Below are 22,751 nucleotides of genomic sequence, written 5' to 3' on the forward strand. Positions count from 1 at the left end.
ACAAAAACCACATTCACAGAAAGATAGACAAAATGAAAAAGCAGAGGACCATGTACCAGATGAAGGAACAAGATAAAACCCCAGAAAAACAACTAAATGAAGAAGAGATAGGCAACCTTCCAGAAAAAAGAATTCAGAATAATGATAGTGAAGATGATCATTCAGGACCTCAGAAAAAGAATGGAGGCAAAGATCAAGAAGATGCAAGAAATGTTTCAAAAAGACCTAGAAGAATTAAAGAACAAACACCAAGAAGAATTAAAAAACAAACAAACACAGATGAACAATACAATAACTGAAATGAAAAATACACTAGAAGGAATCAATAGCAGAATAACTGAGGCAGAAGAACAGACAAGTGACCTGGAAGACAGAATGGTGGAATTTACTGCCACGGAAGAGAATAAAGAAAAAAAGAATGAAAAGAAATGAAGACAGCCTAAGAGACTTCTGGGATGACATTAAACACACGAACATTCACATTATAGGGGTCCAAGAAGGAGAAGAAAGAGAGAAAGGACACGAGAAAATATTTGAAGAGATTGTAGTCGAAAACTTCCCTAACATGTGAAAGGAAATAGCCACCCAAGTCCAGGACGTGCAGAGAGTCCCAGGCAAGATAAACACAACGAGAAACACACCAAGACACATAGTAATCAAACTGGCAAGAATTAAAGACAAAGAAAAATTATTAAAAGCAACAGGGAAAAACAACAAATAACATACAAGGGAACTCCCATAAGGTTAACAGCTGATTTATCAGCTGAAACTCTACAAGCCAGAAGAGAGTGGCACGATATATTTAAAGTGATGAAAGGGAAGAACCTACAACCAAGATTACTCGACCTGGCAAGAATCTCATTCAGATTCAACGGAGAAATCAAAAGCTTTACAGACAAGCAAAAGCCAAGAGAATTCAGCACCAAGAAACCAGCCTTATAACAAATGATAAAGGAACTTCTCTAAGTGGGAAACACAAGAGAAGAAAAGGACTTACAAAAACAAACCCATAACAATTAAGAAAATGGTAATAGGAACATACATATCGATAATTACCTTAAATGTAAATGGATTAAATGCTTCAACCAAAAGACACAAGCTTGCAGAATGGATACAAAAACAAGACCCATATATATGCTGTCTACAAGAGACCCACTTCAGACCTAGGCACACATACACACTGAAAGTGGGGGATGGAAAAAGATATTCCATGCAATGGAAATCAAAAGAAAGCTGGAGTAGCAATACTCATATCAGATAAAATAGATTTTAAAATAAAGAATGTTACAAGAGACAAGGAAGGACACTACATAATGATCAAGGGATCAATCCAGGAAGAAGATATAACAATTATAATATATATGCACCCAACATAGGAGCACCTCAATACATAAGTCAAATGCTAACAGCTATAAAAGAGGAAATCGACAGTAACACAATAATAGTGGGGGACATTAACACCTCACTTACACCAATGGACAGATCATCCAGACAGAAAATTAATAAGGAAACACAAGCTTTAAATGACACAATAGACCAGATAGGTTTAATTGATATTTATAGAACATCCCATCCAAAAACAGCAGATTACACTTTCTTCTCAAGTACACATGGAACTCTCTCCAGGATAGATCACATCTTGGGTCACAAATCAAGCCTCAGTAAATTTAAGAAAACTGAAATCATATCAAGCATCTTTTCCAACAACTGAGATTAGAAATAAATTACAGAGAAAAAAATGTAAAAAGCACAAACAATGGAGGCTAAACAATACGTTACTAATTAACAAAGAGATCACTGAAGAAATCAAAGAGGAAATTAAAAAATACCTAGGGACAAATTACAATGAAAAAATGATGATCCAAAACCTATGAGATGTAGCAAAAGCACTTCTAAGAGGGAAGTTTATAGCAGTACAATCCTACCTCAAGAAACAAGAAAAATCACAAATAAATGATCTAACCTTACACCTAAAGGAACTAGAGAAAGAAGAACAAACAAAACCCAAGGTTAGTAGAAGGAAAGAAATCATAAATCTCAGAGCAGAAATAAATGCAATAGAAAGAAAGAAAACAATAGCAAAAATCAATAAAACTAAAAGCTGGTTCTTTGAGAAGGTAAACAAGATTGATAAACCTTTAGCCAGAGTTATCAAGAATAAGAGGGAGAGGATACAAATCAATAAAATTAGAAATGAAAAAGGAGAACTTACAACAGACACCGCAGAAATACAAAGCATCATAAGAGTACTACAAGCAACTCTATGTTAATAAAATGGACAACCTGGAAGAAATGGACAAATTCCTAAAAAGGTATAACCTTCCAAGACTGACCCAGGAAGAAACAGAAAACATGAACAGAACAATCACAAGTAATGAAATTGAAACTGTGATTAAAAATCTTCCAACAAACAAAAGTCTAGGACCAGATGGCTTCACAGGTGAATTCTATCAAACATTTAGGGAAGAGCTAACACCCATGATTCTCAAACTCTTCCAAAAATTGCAGAGGAAGGAACACTCCCAAATTCATTCTAGGAGGCCACCATCACCCTGATACAAAAACCAGGCAAAGATACTACAAAAAAAAGAAAATTACAGACCAATATCACTGACGAATATAGATGCAAAAATCCTCAACAAAATACTAACAAACAGAATCTGACAACACATCATAAGGATCATACACCATGAAGAAGTGGGATTTATCCCAGGGATGCAAAGATTCTTCAATATACACAAATCAATCACTGTGATATACCATATAAACTAATTGAAGAATAAAAACGATATGATCATCACAATAGATGCAGAAAAAGCTTTGGACAAATTTCAACACCCATTTATGGTAAAAATTCTCCAGAAAGTTGGCACAGAAGCAACCTACCTCAACATAATAAAGGCCATATATGACAAACCCTCAGCAAACATCATTCTCAATGGTGAAAAACTGAAAGCAGTTCCTCTAATTTCAGGAACAAGAAAATGATGTCCACTCTCATCACTATTATTCAACATAATTTTGGAATTCCTAGTCATGGCAATCAGAGAAGAAAAAGAAATAAAATGAATACGATTGGAAAAGAAGAAGCTAAATTGTCACTGTTTTCAGGTGATATGATACTATATATAGATAATCCTAAAGATGCCACCAGAAAACTACTAGAGCTAATCAATAATTTGCTATAGTTGCAAGATACAAAATTAATGCACAGAAATCTCTTGCATTCCTATACACTAACAACGAAAAATCAGAAAGAGAAATTAAGGAAACAACCCCATTCACCATTGCAACAAAAAGAATAAAATACTTTGGTATAAACCTACTTAAGGAGGTAAAAGACCTGTATTCAGAAAACTATAAGACACTGATGAAAGAAATCAACGATGGCACAAAGAGATGGAGAGTTATACCATGTTCTTGGATTGGAAGAATCAATATTGTGAAAAAGACTATACTACCCAAAGCAATCTACAGATTCAGTGCAAACCCTATCAAATTACTAATGGCATTTTTTACCGAACTACAACAAAAAATCTTAAAATTTCTATAGAGACACAAAAGACTCTGAATTGTTCAAAGCAATATTGAGGGAAAAAAACAGAGCTGGAAGATTCACACTCGCTGACTTCAGACTATATTACAAAGCTACAATAATCATGACAATATTGTATTGACACAAAAACAGAAATATAGATCAATGGAACAAGATAGAAAGCCCAGAGATAAACCCACATACCTATGGTCAACTAATCTATGACAAAGGAGGCAAGGATATAGAATGGAGAAAAGACAGTTTCTTCAATAAGTGGTGCTGGGAAAACTGACAGCTACATGTAAAAGAATGAAATTAGAACACTCCCTAACACCATACACAAAAATAACCTCAAAATGGATTAAACACCTAAATGTAAGACTGGACACTATAAAACTCTTAGAGGAAAACATAGGAAGGACACTCTTTGACATAAATCACAGCAAGATCTTTTTTGACCCACTTCCTAGCATAATGGATATAAAAATAAAAATAAACAAATGGGACTTAATGAAACCTAAACTTTTGTACAGCAAAAGAAACTGTAAACAAGACAAAAAGACAGCCCTCAGAATGGGAGAAAATATTTGCAAATGAATCAGCTGACAAAGGATTAAACTCCAAAATATATAAACAACTCATGCAGCACAATATTAAAAAAACAATCAAGCCTACCAAAAAATGGGCAGAAAACCTAAATAGACATTTATCCAAAGAAGACATGAAGATGGCCAAGAGGCACATGAAAAGCTGCTCAACATCACTAATTATTAGAGAAATGCAAATCAAAACTACAGTGAAGTACCAATTCACACCAGTTAGAATGGGCATCATCAGAAAATCTACAAATAACAAATGCTGGAGAGGGTGTGGATACAAGGGTACTCTCTTGCACTGTTGGTGGGAATGTAAATTGATACAGTAACTATGGAGAACAGTATGGAGGTTCCTTAAAAAACTAAAAATAGAACTACCATATGACCCAGCAATCCCACTACTGGGCATATACCCTGAGAAAGCCATAATTCAAAAAGACACATGCACCCCAATGTTCATAGCAGCACTATTTACAGTAGCCAGGTCATAGAAGCAACCTAAGTGCCCTTCGACAGACGAATGGATAAAGAAGATGTGGTACATATATACAATGGAATATTACTCAGCCATAAGAAGGAACGTAATTGGGTCATTTGTAGAGATGTGGATGGACCTAGAGACTGTCATATAGAGTGAAGTAAGTCAGAAATAGCAAAACAAGTATCGTACGTTAACGCATATATGCTGAATCTGGAAAAATGGTACAGATGAACCTGTTTGCAGGGCAGAAATAGACACAGATGTAGAGAACAAGTGTATGGACACCAAGGTGGCAAGAGGGTAGTGGGAAGGGATGGTGGTGGTGGTGGGATGAATTGGGAGATAGGGATTGACATATATACACTAATATGTATAAAATGGAAAACTAATAAGAACCTGCTTTATAAAATAAATAAATAAATAAATAAATAAAATTAAAAATAAATAAACAACATGGACTAATTATAGCACAGGGAATTTTACATTCAATACCTCATAATAACCTATAGTGGAAAAGAATATGAAAAAATATATATATATATGTTTGTGTGTGTATATATATGCATAACTCAACTACTTTGCTCATACCTGAAACATTGAAAGTCAACTATACTTCAAAAACCTATTTTTTTTAAAATAGTGTGGTCTGTCAAGAGGTCATTCCTGTCCACCCTAGTTCTGAGGATGATATTAAAAGGTAGATTTGGCAGGAATATTAATTAAGAAATCCATGTGAAGTTCACACATTGTTAGGCCAGCTGGCTCCTGGTCACCAAATTAAAGGCTTATGAAAGGTCAGTAAAAGTTGGGAAAAAGTTTTAAAAAATGTATTTTAATTTAACTTCGTGTGTTCAGTTTCCTAAAGATTAGATATCAAAATTATTAATAACATTTTGAAAGTACAATGGAAATCAGAAGTGCTATGGATTACTATATTTTTGCTTTTACATGTTAGATTATTGCTCTATTACATAAATTACATTAGTTAGAGATAACAAAATGTGTAAAACAGTACTTGGAATATGGTAAGGATTCAATAAATGTCAAATGTTATTTTTATCATTTCTGGTATTATTATTAATTCATTTACAGCCGTCCCATTTTCCATTTGGATGAAAGCAAAGGTCTAATGATAAAATCATGTAAAATTAGACAGCAAATTTTTATAAGAAACATTTTAAATTTGGTGGAAGATAGGCAATTTCTAAAGTTTCAATAATCTTCGAAGCCCAGTTGGATGTGTCACTTGCCAAGAAAATGCCATCTTAATTAATCTGTGTTGACAAGGCTGAATACACTTTCTTTCTTTTTGGAAAGTTTAACCTTACATATTATAAGGAACAACAATGAATACATTATTTTACTTAAGTCTATTCTTTTAGTATATCAAATACTCATCGTTAGCTTAGCTATAAATGTCCTTGATTTAATGTCAACTTGTGCTTGTGTGATGACTTTTTAGCTACCTGCCCCCCACCTTTTTTTGACCAACTTCTGTCATAGCTGGTATTTACATTTAATGATGTGAAACTGCCATTTTTGACTTACAAAAATGACAATTTAACATGGCTCAACCAAATACATAGACTGTCCAAAAGACATAATTACACTAGATTATGTTTTTTAAGAAGTTGTTTCTAAGTAGATCAAAGACTACTTCCTATACCTTCCCACTATCCATAAATGCTTTTGAATGGTCATCTTTTCTTACAGTCATGTAAAAATCCCTGCATTCATGACAATATCTTAAAAGGATGTATTGACATCTACTTTAATACCAACCTTCTTTTGCTAAGAGCCTAGTTGCCACACGTGTATCTTTTATGCTCAGTAAATACAAATCCACAGCATAATTTCCAACTGTAACATTCTTTGAGAGTTAAATGCCATTTTGTAGAGAACATTTACCTGAACAACTGGCAGAGTAAATGTCATGGTTTTTATGCAGGTCTAGATACAAATACAGCACAGATTCTTAGACAAGAGAAACTAAGAGAGCAGATGATGTACGATAGCCACATTGTTTTCTGAATGTAGACAGGTTGAAGGAAAATGTACAAATGCTCACAAAAGTGATATTTGCCTTTTTGGAGCATTGTTATGTAGAAAAACACATTGAGGAGAGAGAGAGAGAGAGAGATAAATGAATAAGTATTCCCGCAGGCAGAACCAGTTGCAGGCTGGAGCCTGTAAAAGCAAAGTAAATGATTAAGGATGCTGGGCTGACCAATATGTATTTCCATATAAGGTCAATTTGTATCAATGGTGTTATCGGTCAGCCTGTACACCTCTGCTCCCAAACTGACAACTATGGTCCCATTAAGCATGCTCAATCAGACCATCCTGATTCTATCCATGAAGACATGATTCCATGGAGGAATGTATAAAGTAGCAAATTATCAATCCATACCTGTTATAGAATTCATATAAAGAACTTGAGAGAAAAAATGACTGGAGAAATTTCAGATGTCAGAGCAGAATTCCCAATAAGCATCAATAACAGAGAAATCAAGGATTGAATTTAAGAGGGTACTCCAGGGAGGACAGCAGTCTGTGTCTTTCTGTCCATGCCTTAAGAAGTCTTATAACAATTCTATCAAACTATAAATTTATTTTTTTCTCATCGCAAGAGTTTTAAAGAAAGAGAGAGTTTTAACATATCAAGAATACAAGGATATTTATAAGACGATAAATCAGAAAATATTCTTATTCAAATAATATATTTCTGACCTCTGGGTGACCGCTGTTTGATTGTCTTGCAGTTAATGATTGAATGCCTTGCCTACTATAAAGTGTAATGAATTTTATACATTCTTACAATTGTCATTTTAATAAAAATATTACATGAGTCACTTAAAAGTGTGGATAGTGCTTCTTAAAAGTTAATAAATACATTTTATATCTCAATTTAGTTATACATAAAATATACCATTCCACTTAATTCTATTGGGTTGGCCAAAAAGTTCGTTCAGGTTTTTCCATAACATTTTATGGAAAAACCTGAAAGAACTTTTTGGCCAACCCAATACGTTTTACTCTACCCATCCAATGCTCCTGGTGCTTTTTCTTTCCAATTCTTTTTTTTTTTTTATTAAAGTATAGTTGATTTACAATGGTGTGTTAGTTTCAGGTATACAGCAAAGTGATTCAGTTATACATATATACACATCTATTCTTTTTCAGATTATTTTCCATTATAGGTTATTAAAAGATATTGAATATAGTTCCCTGTGCTATACAGTAGGGCCTTGTTGTTTATCTATTTTATATATAGTATTGTGTATCTGTTAATACCAATCTCACATCTTTTCATTAATTCAACATTGCCTCCTTTGTGGTCCTCCATATCCCAAGTACCCCAGGGACTCTGCACATGCTGTTTCTGCCTGAACTATCCAGGAAGCAGAGCTTGCTCCTTCATTCCCTTTGGGTGTCTGATCAACTGTCACCTTAATCACCTTGGCTTTTCCTGACTGACTACCCTATAGAAAATAACAATTTTCTACCTCACCTTCCAAAAGTCCCTTTCCCTTTTTTGCTCTATTTTGTTCCATAGTACTTAGCATCACATGGAGTAATATATATTTACTTGTGTGTCATCTTCCCTTCTCCAATAGAATTTTGTTTTGTTCATTGCTACAGCCATAGCACTAGAGCAGTGTCTGAAGGTAATATAACAGGTGATCAATAAATATTTATTTAATGATTAAACATTATTAGACAGTGATGGATTGTTATGGGTGAAGCATTTTTTTATGCTCTGAGAATGCTTCACGAAAGAATAAAAGGTACCTCACATAAAAAAAAAATTCTTAGATTAGAGGAATAAACAAATAATTTTCAATGTATATGACAGAATATAGAAAATGTAAATAAAATTACAATTTACCATCTGAAAAAAGAAGAACAAAAAGATAAGTTTGACTTGGAAACTGGGGGAACCTTTAAGAAGGAGATGACATTTGAGTGACACCTCTACCAGAGATGATTTCTATACATGAAGATGCAAGTGAAGGCCACCCATCAACAGGAAGATATATGTGCAAAGACATGGAGATGAGAGAGTATGAACGTTGGGGATAATGAAGTAGCCCAATAAAGGCTTGAACATAGTATCAAGAAGGAAGTATGCAGTGAGTGACAATGATATAAATGTCTGTGTTATAAGGTCATGGTTGTATTTCATTTTCTAGTTCAGCAATTCCCAATATTTGAGAATATGAGAACACGTCTTTTAAACATTGAAACACAATGAGATCCCTGTGTGATATAGTTGTTAAAAATAAAATATAAAACATATGGCATTAAAAGCTATTAAAATTTACAATGACCTTTTAAATATATTAGTTTTCATTAGAACCAAAAAATAGTATATGGGTATATAGGTATGTGTACATGATATACATATGGGGGGATATACATATTTTTTCATCATTGTACAGGCAGTGATTAATATTCATATGGATTCTAGGACCTCTTACAGTAAATCCATGGTCACATGGATCTGAAGCACATGAGCCCAGAGCCACAGTCTAGGCAATGAGAACTTGTCACACGTCTTTGAGTAGGAATCTTACTTGATGAGGCCTATGTTGTGAAAGCACTGAGGGTTAGAGATGGAAGACACCTTAGAAAACATCTTCTCTGCACCGTCTGCTGAAGTTATAGAAGAAGAAATTGCAACCCACAGAGATAACAGACCTTGGCTGAGATTACAAGCAGAGAACTGTGACTAGTATTCAGATTTCTGAAGTGATCTCATCACATATTTCCATAATAAGATGGATAACATCACCCAAACATATCATTAGCAATCAAAAATGAATATCTGTTCCTAGTTAGTAATAAGATAAAATGTTACACACCTAAAATTAGATATACACAGTTTTCTCTGCTGTGGTACAAGGATTGTAGTATTTTTCAAATTCTCTCTCTAATATCACATGGATCCTACTCTAGTTTTTCTCTTAAGCCTGTATTTCAAAACATATTCATCTTTAAGAATTTATCTCCACCTCTCTTTTAAAAACCAAAAATTGTTTTCTCAAGGTCATCTGGAATTTCAGCAAAGGAGATTACAGGTGTACCTTGTTTTATACATAAAAAGGATTTTTGAAAATTAAACATAAGCTGCACACTTCAATAAATAGATTGATTCAATATGTATAAAAATTCAGTATTTAAATGCTAAGAGAAAAATTTATACTGGTGATGATTTCCACCCCAAACTAATTTGTAAAAATAGGCTTACATATATTAGAGTTCCTTAAAGTGGTTTCTACCTGCTTGGCTCTGGTGAAATCAACATCTGACACATGGAAACATTTTTTATTACCATTCGACCAATTCTGTATCTAACTGAAAGTCCTTACGCAGTTAGGCATAGGTAAGATCTGCTATATGAATGAACACTGAAGCGGTTTCCTTTTCGATAACAATTGCTCCATCAAAAGCAAGGAAAAGGGGACTCTTCCCTTTCTCTCCTCCTCCTCTGCAGGGAATTACACATAACTAATCTAGACATGAGTGAGGAATGGATTTCAAAGTCTCCCAGGAATTTCCAAAGTCTTAGTGCCATTTACACTTTAAAAAAAGACAGATATCTGTCTTTTACAGGTATCTTTGCTCTCCTGCTTCTTTTCAAACCCCTGGCATAATCATATGCACCTTTCCTATTCCTCCTTTTGGAGCCTCTAAAAGAAAGTTGCATTATTTTTACTAAAGGACATTATATTAAATTGTTAGGGAATGAGAACATTAGAAAGTTTATTTACGTATTTTTCCAGTTTAAAAAAAAATCATAAGAACATTTTCCTTCTTTCCCACATTGAAATTTGTTAAGTGTGCAATTATTGCTTTAATTGGATTACAATTGCCTCTACATTAGTTTATGCTTTTTACATGATCAAAAACACATAAAAGATATGACTGAAAATGGAAATGCACTGTATTTTGGTGATGGATAATTCAGATATTTTTATATACCCATTAGATAGCAAACAATTGTTTACATTCTGCTTTTGCAAATATTGTTAGTATAAGAAGGAAATTCATTTAAGGATTCTATTTGCTTTTATTGCTAAGTTTTCTATATACCTTAACTTATTATATTCTTGCTGTCCAATATTTTATATGATTGGAATATAGAAACAGTTAATGCAATGTATTACAGCTAACTGATACAATTAAACATAAGTAACACATTAGTTTTTTTAAACTAAGTCATTCAGTACACCCTACTGTGTTCATCCTGTATAATTATACATCTTCTGACTTGTCTCATGTAATTCACAATTTCTTCCTGCTGCTTAATCACAGACTTCAGCAAGCACATTTTAGGGGAAGAGACTCGGTAAAATTTTTCTGAGAATCTTTTATTTGTCATATGCATTAAGGCAATGATAACTCCTATGGAAAAAAATGAGGGGGTGTACAAAAGATACAGGAGTAAAAGTGCAAGATGGTTTTCAAGTACATGCATAATTTAGATTCATTCTTGTGGGAGGAAATCATAAGGGAATTAATCAGCAATATATTTGTAGATTTTGCACCAATCATTTTTATAAGAAAAAAGTAGCAATTATTATATGTTGTTTCTCAATCACAAGAAAGAAATAGCATCAAAAGGCAATCAGGCAAAGAAAATCAAACTGGCAGTCCTGTCCCTCAGAGCTTTCTGTGATGCACAAAACTTCTTTGAACAAGAGAAATGTTAGTGTTCAGGTCTTCAGTGAAAAATGGACCAAAATGAGATCATTCTCAAAAAAAAATCACATGTCTATCATATTTTGGCCTTTTGATGGAGTAATTGTTGCTGATAGTCTTGCTATGTTTTAAAATATTTGATAACATCTAAAGACATCATAGGAATAATGAAAAAGTGCAGACTTTGACTATAGAACAAGTTGTAGTTACCTGTCTAAGATGGCAAATAGAGTCAGTGACAGGACACACTGGGCTAAATATGGTAATAATTACTTTAGGCAATGGAAAAGATAAAGTGATAAAGAGTTGGGCTTACTGGAGAAAGATGTGATTGGAAAGCTTTCCATGACAGGCGTATTGCTTTACCATAAAACACAGTTTTATTATAAGACTCTTTGATTTTTAGCTAAATCCTAATGGCTTTCAGTTCCATAATCATCTTTGTTCTAGACTTTAGGCCAGGGTGATTGTGCTGCTCCTTTTCAGTCAGAATCAGTCCCTTTAGGTTAGATTACAGATGACTCCTTTTAACCCTTTGAAATGATGCCTGTAGTGAATTATGTTACAAATATGCTCTGCTCCAAGAAGTTTGGCAATGAATATCTTGTTAAATATTCAGCTTGTCATTCACAATTAACTCTCTCCCTACCATTCAGAACTGTTTTATTTCCCCTGAGAGTTATGATTGAAATTGGATGAATAAATAGAAGTTAAAAAAAAAAAGAGAGAGAGAGAGAGAGGGAGAGAGAGAGAACTATCCAGTTATCATGCCTGTATGAAGGATGCTGAGCTAGACTGAAATTGCATTTGATCTGTTTCTCTGTTGATTTTGTAAACCTTTCCAAAGGTTTCCATAGTAACAAGTGAATTAGCCCCTTTCCCCCCAACATCTTTCAAGCATGTAACAGGGATAAAGGTTAGGATGAAAAAAGCTACAATATCTTTTCTACTCCCAGGATATATCTGAAGTCATGATTAGTCTTTTAAGAAATCAAGTATGTTTCTCCCACCACAGTCATATGAAAAAGTTGGGTCAGAATTTACTTACATCTCTGATGTCTGCGTTTGCTCCTGTACATGGTCATTCTGAAAAAATCCGACTTTCTAAGAAGTAATTGCTTTGACCACGGAGACAAAGAGAGGGTTGTGCTCCTGCTTTGCAGTAAGACTGTTGCTCACTGACAGAAGGTAACCAGCAATCACACAGTGAAAGCCAGGGTAATACCATTCTCATAAAATTACAGGGGAGATGTTACAGCCTGTAACTACTCTATCTAATGCAAATCTTCTAGAGCAAATTGTATTTCCTTCACCCGCCCCCAACTGATATCAGTTAAGTTTTCTAATAAAATTTCTACTATTAAAGTGCTGTGCTCAAAATCATGTTGAATTAAGAATAGATTCATATATTTAGCAAGAATAGTAAAACTGAAAATCTAAATATGAAATATAAGAACCCCTGTTATTTATTTACATAAATTAAAAACTATCCTTTGGATTCTCATGTCTTTTAGCCACTCTAGAATGTTTAGATTTGTATTTTATTTTGAAACTACTGAATTCTTTCCTTCTTTGAGCTCCCAATGCACTTCGCAGTTTCAATTATTAAAGCAATTATCACTTTTAGGTTTGTCTAATTCTCTAAACAGACTGCTTCTCAGGAAAAGCAGGAACTGCATGTTTTCACATTATATCCCCAGACCTAGTACAGAGGAACACACAACAGGGTCTCAGGTTTAGTGAGTACCTACTCTGTGCTACACATTCCTCCCCCTCCAGAAGGAAGACTTTCATGAAGCTTTCTCCCACCTTCACCCTGCCACCTCATCTCGTTTTAGTCCTCAGACCTCTATTTTCACAGTATTTTGGGCATATCCTTATCTGAACATTGTCATCTCAACTGGACACAGAAGAAGCTTTGTCTTTGTATGTCTTGTACTCTCTGCTCTGAAAGCAATGTCTGGCACGCAGCAGAAACTCAGGAATACTACCTCTCTCAAACCCTCCACAAGAGTACGTGCTTTCAAATCTCCTTTATGTGCTCATTAGGGTGTCTGAAATGCAGTTTTTATTTAAAATACAGAAGGATTTATACACTAGTGAAGAATTTCTATGTGATATGACTTGATTATGCATAAACCTTCATCTTGCAGCCAAAACCAGAAAACGTCTTCAACTGTCAAAATTATTTTTTAGTGTTAGCAAACTCAGGCTACTTACTAATAGGAGGAGATATCATTTCCACAGCTCTTCTTAATAGAAGGATTATTTCAGTGTCATGAATACTTTTACACTTAAGTAATTACTACAGTTCATGATCACAGATGCCAAGAACAGCATTTTAACAAGTTTTTGGCAGTATTCCTCTCTAGTTTCCTTGACTTTGGACTAACAAACTGTACTGTTTAATAAGATGCTCCATCAAAGACCACTATGGGTATTTCTTACTGTAAGTCATAGTTAGTATCTGTATTTATCTACATACAATATGAAACACTGGGAGGATTTTCCTCATGTTTTCTACAATAGTGAGATGAAAATATTTCAAAAAGAAATTAGGACTTTTCTGAATGACATATAATACACCTTATGTTCCACAACCTTACTTGCTTAATTTTTCTCCATAGCACATTGTGATCACCTAACATAATCTGTATTCACTTGTTTGTTTTCCTCCTGTCTGTCTCTGCCTATTAGAACATAAGCCTCCAGAGGACAGGGCTTCATTTTCCTCAGAGATGTATGTCCAGAGAGTAGATCAGTTCCAGGTACAAAGTAGGGTCTCAGCAAATATTTGCTGAATAAATGACTTTTATGAACAAATTTAAATGATAAAAACAATATGATCACAGATTATTTTTCAATGAATTAGTACAATAACAAAATTCATGCTTATTGACTAAAATTACTTTCTTACTTAATGCAAATACTTATCATTTCACACCTCTCTTTTGGCCCCAAGATGAGTCTGAATGAGTTCACTGATTTAGATGAAATTGCTTATATTCAGAGATGTGAAGATATATTTTAAAATTTGCTGGAACAAAAAGTCACAACGAACAAGCAAGTTCTCTTTTATAAAAATTACTCATTCCATAAGACCAACAAACATAAAACCTATTACAATCAAACAAATTAAAACAAAGTTTGTCTGACATATGTGTTATATATAATTTTGATATGAATAACCATGTCATTAATGATTATTAGGTAGAAATAGCCTAATTACATAATGACACAAATGCTATTAATTTTAACAATATTACATGGTACAATCAAATTTGTAGTTTTTCTCTTTTACACTGTTAGTTCTTCATTATCTATAATTAACATCAATCTGAACATTCTTTGCAAAGACCATGTAACAATTTAATCTCATCCACATATGCAACAACCTCTCACCCAGCCTCATTCATCATCACACATACACAGATGCATGTTAAAACAAATATCCTGACTCATAGTCATCAATGTTTGGCACACCTTGTACCAAAGCCGACTTTCTTAGGCTCTATATAGGGGTTTTTATCTCATCAACTCCTTCCTACGTTACTTTTCTCACCTCAGGGTATAGAGAGCATCCACTCTTGAATCTTATATCTCGGGTCAGTGGCTTAAATCCTGTTTTAAACCATCAAAATTGGGGACCTCAAATAGACCTAATGAATTAAGGCCAAATTCATGAGTACCATGTTGCAGTACAGGTAGGAAGATGAGAGAGAGGCAGGGGCAGTGGCTGAGGGAGAGGAGAGACTTTAGTAAAAGCAGAACCTGGGCAACTTTCAGCCAGCCCAAGAATGAGGAGGAAGAATGTAGACATAATAAGGGAAAAAATGTCAGTGAAAAGAAGACAGGTGCCAGCATATCATTCTTTTTATCCAACCGTCTTAAAAAATACAGACTGAATAGAGTTGTTTTGTCTTCAAAATCAGATTTATGCCTGTAATGTCAGAGATCAAAAGAAGCATCACTTGCTTTATAAAATATCTCCATATCTACTCCTGCACAATACGATTTCCTTTAATGGAAGGAAGGAAGGAAGGAAGGAAGGAAGGAAGGAAGGAAGGAAGGAAGAGGGAAAGAGAGAAAGGAAAAGAGGAAGAAACAAGCCTCTGTGTGTGTGTGTGTGTGTGTGTGTGTGTGTGTGTGCGCGTGTGTGTGAATGAGAGAGAGACAGAGAGAACTACTCCGTGCTATGTGTCAAGCACTGGGCTAGTTATATACTGTATCACTAATCTTCATAATCTTCACAACAATCCTGTTACTTAGCTATCTTTACCTCCAATTTAGAAATGAGTAAACTTTAGCCAAATGAGGACAAGTACAGGTAACATTCAGGGACACTGCATGACTTACATAGCTGTGTTGACAACATTTAATTGGGAACTAGACCAAAATGATTTTAGAAACAAATTAGGTGGCAATGCACTTGGCAGCTGCTGGAGAAGACTTAAATAAAAGGGTCACTATAATGTCACTAGTAATGTACTGAAATCAACAAAATGACATTTGCCCAAACTCGTCACAGGGAGTGAACACTGTGTGGTTTAATAAGAGCTAACATTCATTTAGGGAGTTCACATTAGGTGCCAGACTCTCTTCTAAGAGTTTTATATGCATTACTCATTGGATACTGAAAACAGTTCTATGATGGATTTATTATTATTATTATTATCATTGTTGTTATTATTATTACTATCATCATCATCATCCTCATTTTATGTTTCAGTAAAATGAGGCTGAGAACAAAGTGTTCTGACTAAAGTCTCACAGAGTGCAAGAGGTCGTGCCCTGCTTTGAACTGGCTGGCCTTTCTCCAGAGCCTGTGCACTATAACATGCCATGTAAGGTCAAAGGGATACTTTCAGCAGCTATTTAGGCAGCAGGGGATGAGGACCCACAAGGGACATGTTTCCATAACAACGAGTGGTGTTAAACTAACTTCTAAGCGGGGTGGATGCAATTAACTGCAGAGTTTTGGCTGCTGGCAGGGACAGTCAAGTTCAGAAGCACAGCAGACTGCTTGGGACAAGAGAGGTCTGCTCATCTCTGCAACAGTGGTGACTTCCCTTTCCCAGACATGTCACCTCCCCTGCCTCTCCTCCCCACGCCCAGCCCTCATCCTTTCCTCCAAATAAAACACCAAAAGAACATTTAGAGAATACCAAAAGTATCAAATTATTAGCCCATCCAGAGTTCTAACATCCTTATCTGGTTTAAAAATTACAATATATGTTGATTTGGATAAAACTTCTAAGAATTTCATCAAGGCATAGTATGTAGACCATATAGAAGTATTTAACTTGAACTGTATGATATCTATATTTCAGAAAATTACTAGAATAATAAAATGTTAAAACTTTTCAGGGTAATAAAATTATTTTTTCTGTGTAACAAAATTATGCTGCCAAAATTCCTCATTTACAGATGTCTACTCCACAACAGACAGCTTTTACAAGTTTGTTGGATGGAAAACTGAAGGGAACTGCGGGGCATGACCTCAAGGGCCTTGACCCCCATACTTCCAGCAGGAGCCTGAGTCCAGATTCCCTAGGAGTTAGCCCACAGCTTTTTCCTCTGAACACACTAGCTCTGAAATTATAACCTTAAGTGATATAAGTGATATATCTACACTCCTTCGGTCAATTTTTCTCCAGTTTGGACAGAAAGTTAACCTTTCTCTTATGTCATTCTTCTCACTCAACAGCACGAGGTACAGATGTGGACCTTCTTTATCCTTCCTTCGCTACCATGCCAGCTGTCCCCATGGAAACGCTGCCCCTTCTCCTCTCAGATATGAACTCTGCTTTCTTTTTTTTTTTTAATTTACTTTATTGGAGTATAGTTGGTTTACAATGATGGGTTAGTTTCTGGTGTACAGCAAAATGATTCAACTATACATATGAACACATATATATGTATTCTTTTTCATATTCTTTTCTATTATGGTTTATTACAGGATATTGAAGATAGTTACCAGTGCTGTACAGTAGGACCTTGCTGTTTATCCATTTTATACATAATAGTTTGCATCTGCTAATCCCAAACTCCCAATCCATCCCTCCCCCACCACCCCCTTGGCAACCAGAAGTCTGTTCTCTATGTCTGTGTTTCTGTTTCATGGATAAGTTCATTTATGTACTATTTTAGATTCCATGAACTCTGCTCTCTTTATTGAAACATCTCCTTGCTAGAGTAGTCCCTATAAACTCTTGACAGAAGTTCTTTCTTCAGGATCTTTCAGGGATAACATCCAAATAATTTTCAGCCCCAGCAGAATCACCGATCCATCTTTTCAACAATTTAAGCAAGTATATCTATATCTTCTGTACATGTCTATATTAAGTGGTTTGCTCTCTTGCCTAATGTCTCTGAAACTGAACCCTTGCCTATTTGTCCAAAGTCAAGTGCTCTCCTGTTAGTGGATAATCTAAAAATAGTTATTAATTAAAATATTGAGTGGCTATCATATAAAAATCTTATCATTTTACCTAGTACCTCATATTAATAATATATCCACCATTGTTCTTTTTAAATCAAAGGAAACAAAACTTCTTAATGTTCAGTTCAAGTTTTCATTCAAAATATTGGTTCAAATGAGGAAAAAAAAATCCTGAATGATGCTTCTTTATACTTGACTGCTGTTGAAAGTGAAGCAATAAACAAACAAGTCAATTCTGTGTTCTTCGGTTTGGTTCATTAAATTTTTTTATGTATCTGGAAAAGACTTTTCTAAGATCTTTTGTAAACTATAATTGGATTTTATTACTGTCTTCATTCATTTCTTTGGACTTTCTCCAATTCCTTATGCTCTAATATCAAATAAATCTTTGAAATCATTAATTTTTTGAAATATGTAATGCCAAGTATTAAATACAGTTAACATATTTCTCCTTTATAACTCACTCTAATGTGACTTTATTTTCACCAAATCTCCTTAGTGGTAATTGTTTTTGAGCATTCTCACTTTTGCTTGCTACTCTTTTTTGTATGGCTCCCATTCCATTTTATCTCAGTTTCATCTTTCCTTTAGCCTAAATTTGATTATTCAGACTTAGTTTTATCTTCTTAATCGTCTTACTTGCCCATTTATATTTGGATAAATTTGCATTGTCTCAAGTTGAATAGATTGAATACTATCTTTTTTAATCATATCCTTTGGATAGGTCCAAATACCTAATGGTTACTAAAAAAAGTTTTTTAAAAGAAGACTAAAACATATACAATTAAATCAACCTTGAATTTCCTAGAATATGAAGTGAGTTATTTATACCTGTGTAAATAGTTTACCTCACTTCAACATATTTTAATAAATGTTGTTAACAAATTATACACGAAAGATGTAGTAATCCTAGACCTAAAGAAACACAGTCTCTTTGAGATCATAGCCACATAAAAGGTACTAAAACTATAATGAAATACCTTGCAGACATAGGAACACAATAATATAGTTTATTGGATGTGAACATGATGTAGAGGAATTGCTGTACCATGTTCCCTGGAGGTGTTTTATTTATGAAAAACATGTGTTCAGTAGTTCACAACTCTGTCTCAGAAACACCATCTCCACTGCGTCCTGAGATGGAGAGACACTATGAGTTTACAAGGCATAATGATGAGAAAGTAAAACATCCTTAAAGTCATAAGAGTTTCCATAATTATGAAAATTATGTATAGAATTTCACTATAACAAAATTTACAAAATAGGAAATGCACTCTTATCTATCATCTATCTATCTATCTATCTATCTATCTATCATCTATTTACCTATCTATCTATGTATCTATCCATCTATCTATTCTTTCTATCTCTCTATCCACATACCCACCTACCTATCTTAAAAACCAGAGAGTTGTGAGTTGTAAAGCTACCTAGCAAAACAGTGTCTGGGGGTGCTTAGAGGATGTCATACTCTAGAGGCCAGAATGTAGCTGAAGAAGATGCTTAAAAAAGCAGAGAAAATGCAGTCAATGGTGGTGCCAACCAAGTGGCACCTGAAGCAGAGGAAGGCAAAATGTAGCAATGCTCCATGGAGAAATAAAGTGTTAAAAGTCCTGTTGCACCACCTGTGGATTTCTTAGGACGCTGCCTTTCTCTTTTTTTTGGCTGATTCTATCTCAGTCAGCTCCTTCCATCAAACTTGTCCAACTCTCTTCTCTTTAGTTTCTGAATTCAAGCATCTGGTCTTGTCTTTCTAGTCTATTGTTTTTCCTTCTTGCTGTCTTTTGTCTATATAAAACTATACTTTATTGTATACATGTATAGTGGAGTATAAGTAAGGGGTTAGTTACCTCAAATTCTTATTGGTATTAGGCAAGGAATAAAAACATGATGCCAAAAAAGGCTGAACCAGGGGATTTATCACTTTATGATGCCTTGCATTTTCTGCTTTAATGAGTATACATTATTAAGGTTAGGTCCAAATATTACAATTTCAATCACTACCCATAGAGTCCACCAATATTAGTTTCATAATGTAAGCGAAGTAAGTACATGAGATACTTCAATTAAAAACTGTTCACTAATTATAAAAATTGAATGGAATCATATAAACGATTATTAAGTGCTTACTTTGTGCCAAAACACTATTTAGGATTTTACTTCAGTTTGAATTGCTGGGCTTATTGTTCTTCTTTTAAAAAATATACTTCTGTTACTTTATTTAATCTTAAAACAGCTATGTGAGGAAGGAGTTGTTATCTCATTTTACAGATAAGGGAACTGAAGTTCAGGTGTCAAGTTCATAAAGCTGGCAAGAAGTAGAGCCAGAATTTGAATCCAAGTTTGAACTGTAAAAAGCCATGTCCAATCCATAATACCACTATCTTATATATTGAACAAATAAATGTCAGACAATAAAAGCAAATTCAGAAAACAGTAGAGAACAGAAAACACTACCTAGGATTTTACTTCAGTTTGAATTGCTGGGGTTACTGCCACTATTTTGGAAAATATACCTGATTTTAATGTGTAAGACAATGGGAGAATAAAGTTGATATACAGAATTTCCATATAGAATGCATGCTGATAGTCACCCATCTTAGTACTCCAAATGAAGGATTCTAGAGATGCATATACAAGGATTCTAAAGATATTTATGTAATGGTAGAATAGGAGCCTAATCAATGCATATGATATATTTGTATTAACCTAAGGTCTAATGTGGACTTGGAGTATGTTCTTCATGGAAGTGAATCAGGTAATTTAGAATGGCCCAGGGAAAGTTTTCAATTAAAAATAGATAAAATTAGGTCAAAAAGTTAACTACACATACACACACACACAAAATTTTTAAAATATTGGGCTAGATGTTACAATGTTTTTTTCATTGTTTAAACTATAATATTTTAAATGGGCAAAGACCAATACTAGATGTGTGAATCTTTATGGAGTTTTAAAACACACTAGCTAAAAATAAATTTCTATTTATGGATCATATTCAGCATATTTTGGTTTCTAATGACACTATCAAAATTGTTACTCCAAAATGTCTAATCATTTCCAATGTAAAATGTGCATAAAGTATCTTAAGTATATATTAATAGAATTCATTTCAGCCTGTCTACAAAGTAGTATACACAGCAGTCCTGATATCTTAATTCCTTTCCTGTTCATATTTAGTTACAATTATCACATTGATGAGCGACTTCAGCCTGCTGAGTTGAATAGATTGAATTTTCAGGTATAATTTAGCATTACATAGCCGAACGGTAATTCAGGAATCCAGTTCCAATCCTCATTTTGTGTGGATTTGTGTCTGCTAAGGGGCTCAGAACCACCTGGATAGTCTTTGACCTCACATATGTGTTCAAAGACAACTATTTGAATAAAGTCTGCATCTGCCATTACCAGCACAGCAGTATGAGAACAGTAAATATGTAAATGAAATTCACAGTTCTCTTACTGTCATAAAAACTATTTTTAGATGTTTTCTTAAATGGCTTTAGATATAGAAACAGGAGCTATAGGTGGGGAAAAAAAGAGTCTCAACTTTTATTTTCCAAACTGTCTCCTTCAGTTTGGCGAACACTAAATCTCATGTTATCTTTAAATTATGCCTTGGAAAGCTTTAGAAATCCTGCCAGGATTGCATAAAACTTAAATAATTCATTAAGGGATGGGTCACAAAACATGAACACAAATACAGCATATGAAAATGTGATTATTCGATTTTAAAAACCTTTGGTTCCTAACTTCTAAGACTACCTAGAGAAATGATTGTAAGAAAAGAGTATAACAGAGAAAGAAGGGGGATTTCAGCTTGTAACTATCTGATCTTGATTCAGTGAGAAAAAAAATCTGTGTTTTGCTTTTTCTATTTTCTGGGGGAGTTGATGGTACAAGTTTCCAATAGCATAACTACCCATGTTCCCACCCGGATCAGATTAAGCTGATTCTTTATTATTATAAAATTTAGGACTCCAGCTATTATCCTTCATTGAAATTAAATTAATTTAACCTTTTTTCTTTCATACACCTAATACATATACTTTGTGCACTCAAACTGTGCCCTTCGGAGCTCTGAGCAAAAACAGATTGATTGTTCATGCAGCTTTTATTTTAGTGGGGAATACAGACATTAATTAAATGATAATATGAAAGAATATATTCTATAGGTTCAAAAATAGGTGCTCTGAAAGTAGATGTGTGGTCTGTCCTCTGAAAGTAGATGTGTGGTCTGTCCTATGAGAATGTATAAAAAACCAGTCCTTGACAGTAATTAGGTCCACTCTTCTCTGAGGCCATATGGATGAGTGCCATGGTAGGAGTGAAAGAACAGTCACAGGTGATCATAAAGTATTAGTGAGAAAATTACTGAGATGAGTAGAAAGCTTATAAGAAGTACATATGCTGATATATGAAGTGAATGATAGTATACAATTGTTATTCAACAAATAATGTTGATAAAAGTTATTATGTTAAGTTTGTTTCCAATTTGCAATCATATTTCAAACAATTGTTCATTACTCAAATTAAGACAATAGTAGTTAATAGAATTCTATGCCTCATCACTCCCTCCTACAAAAACTGGTTAAGTGTATACTAGATATAGAGGGTAGAGGAAGATAAATAGCCATGATCTTAATCTTGAAATTGTATTTACTAATAGATATTATGTGAATATAAAGGTTTTTAAAATGAATGTTTTAATGAAAATACCAGTGAAAATACGTGTCTATATCAAAGAGGATAAATGTATCCAGAACCCTGACACTCTAAATGCTGCTTTTCGTTTTGCAAAAGTGGCAGTGAGTGGTGATGGAAAGTTGTGTAATAAGTCGAGAAGTATCTGACAAGAGCTCATTCAATGCAGGTCATTGGACAAGATATCTTGGGAAATTTCAGTGGAAGAAGAAGAAATAATATCTGTCCTAGAGGACATCATAGAAACATAAACCAAGATATATGTATGTGAGTTGGTGACCATGACAT

General features: G+C 34.1%; 1 protein-coding gene across 13 annotated transcripts in view; it reads right to left on the reverse strand.

Annotated features, from left to right (window-relative positions):
• RALYL (RALY RNA binding protein like) overlaps positions 1-22,751 on the reverse strand; it is an 877,709-nt gene that overhangs the window by 304,951 nt on the left and 550,007 nt on the right. Inside the window, exon 1 of one of the 13 annotated variants that reach the window (XM_082363567.1) lies at positions 12,366-19,075. The exons of the other annotated variants lie outside the window; for them this stretch is intronic. Coding sequence (XP_082219693.1) covers positions 12,366-12,402 — 37 coding nt within the window. The 5' untranslated portion in view covers positions 12,403-19,075. Of the gene's footprint in view, positions 1-12,365; positions 19,076-22,751 lie in introns of those variants that run through there. 13 annotated transcript variants of the gene reach the window in all.

Source organism: Balaenoptera borealis (assembly GCF_965194805.1).
Source record: "Balaenoptera borealis genome assembly, chromosome: 17".
Classification (NCBI taxonomy): Eukaryota; Metazoa; Chordata; class Mammalia; order Artiodactyla; family Balaenopteridae; genus Balaenoptera; species Balaenoptera borealis.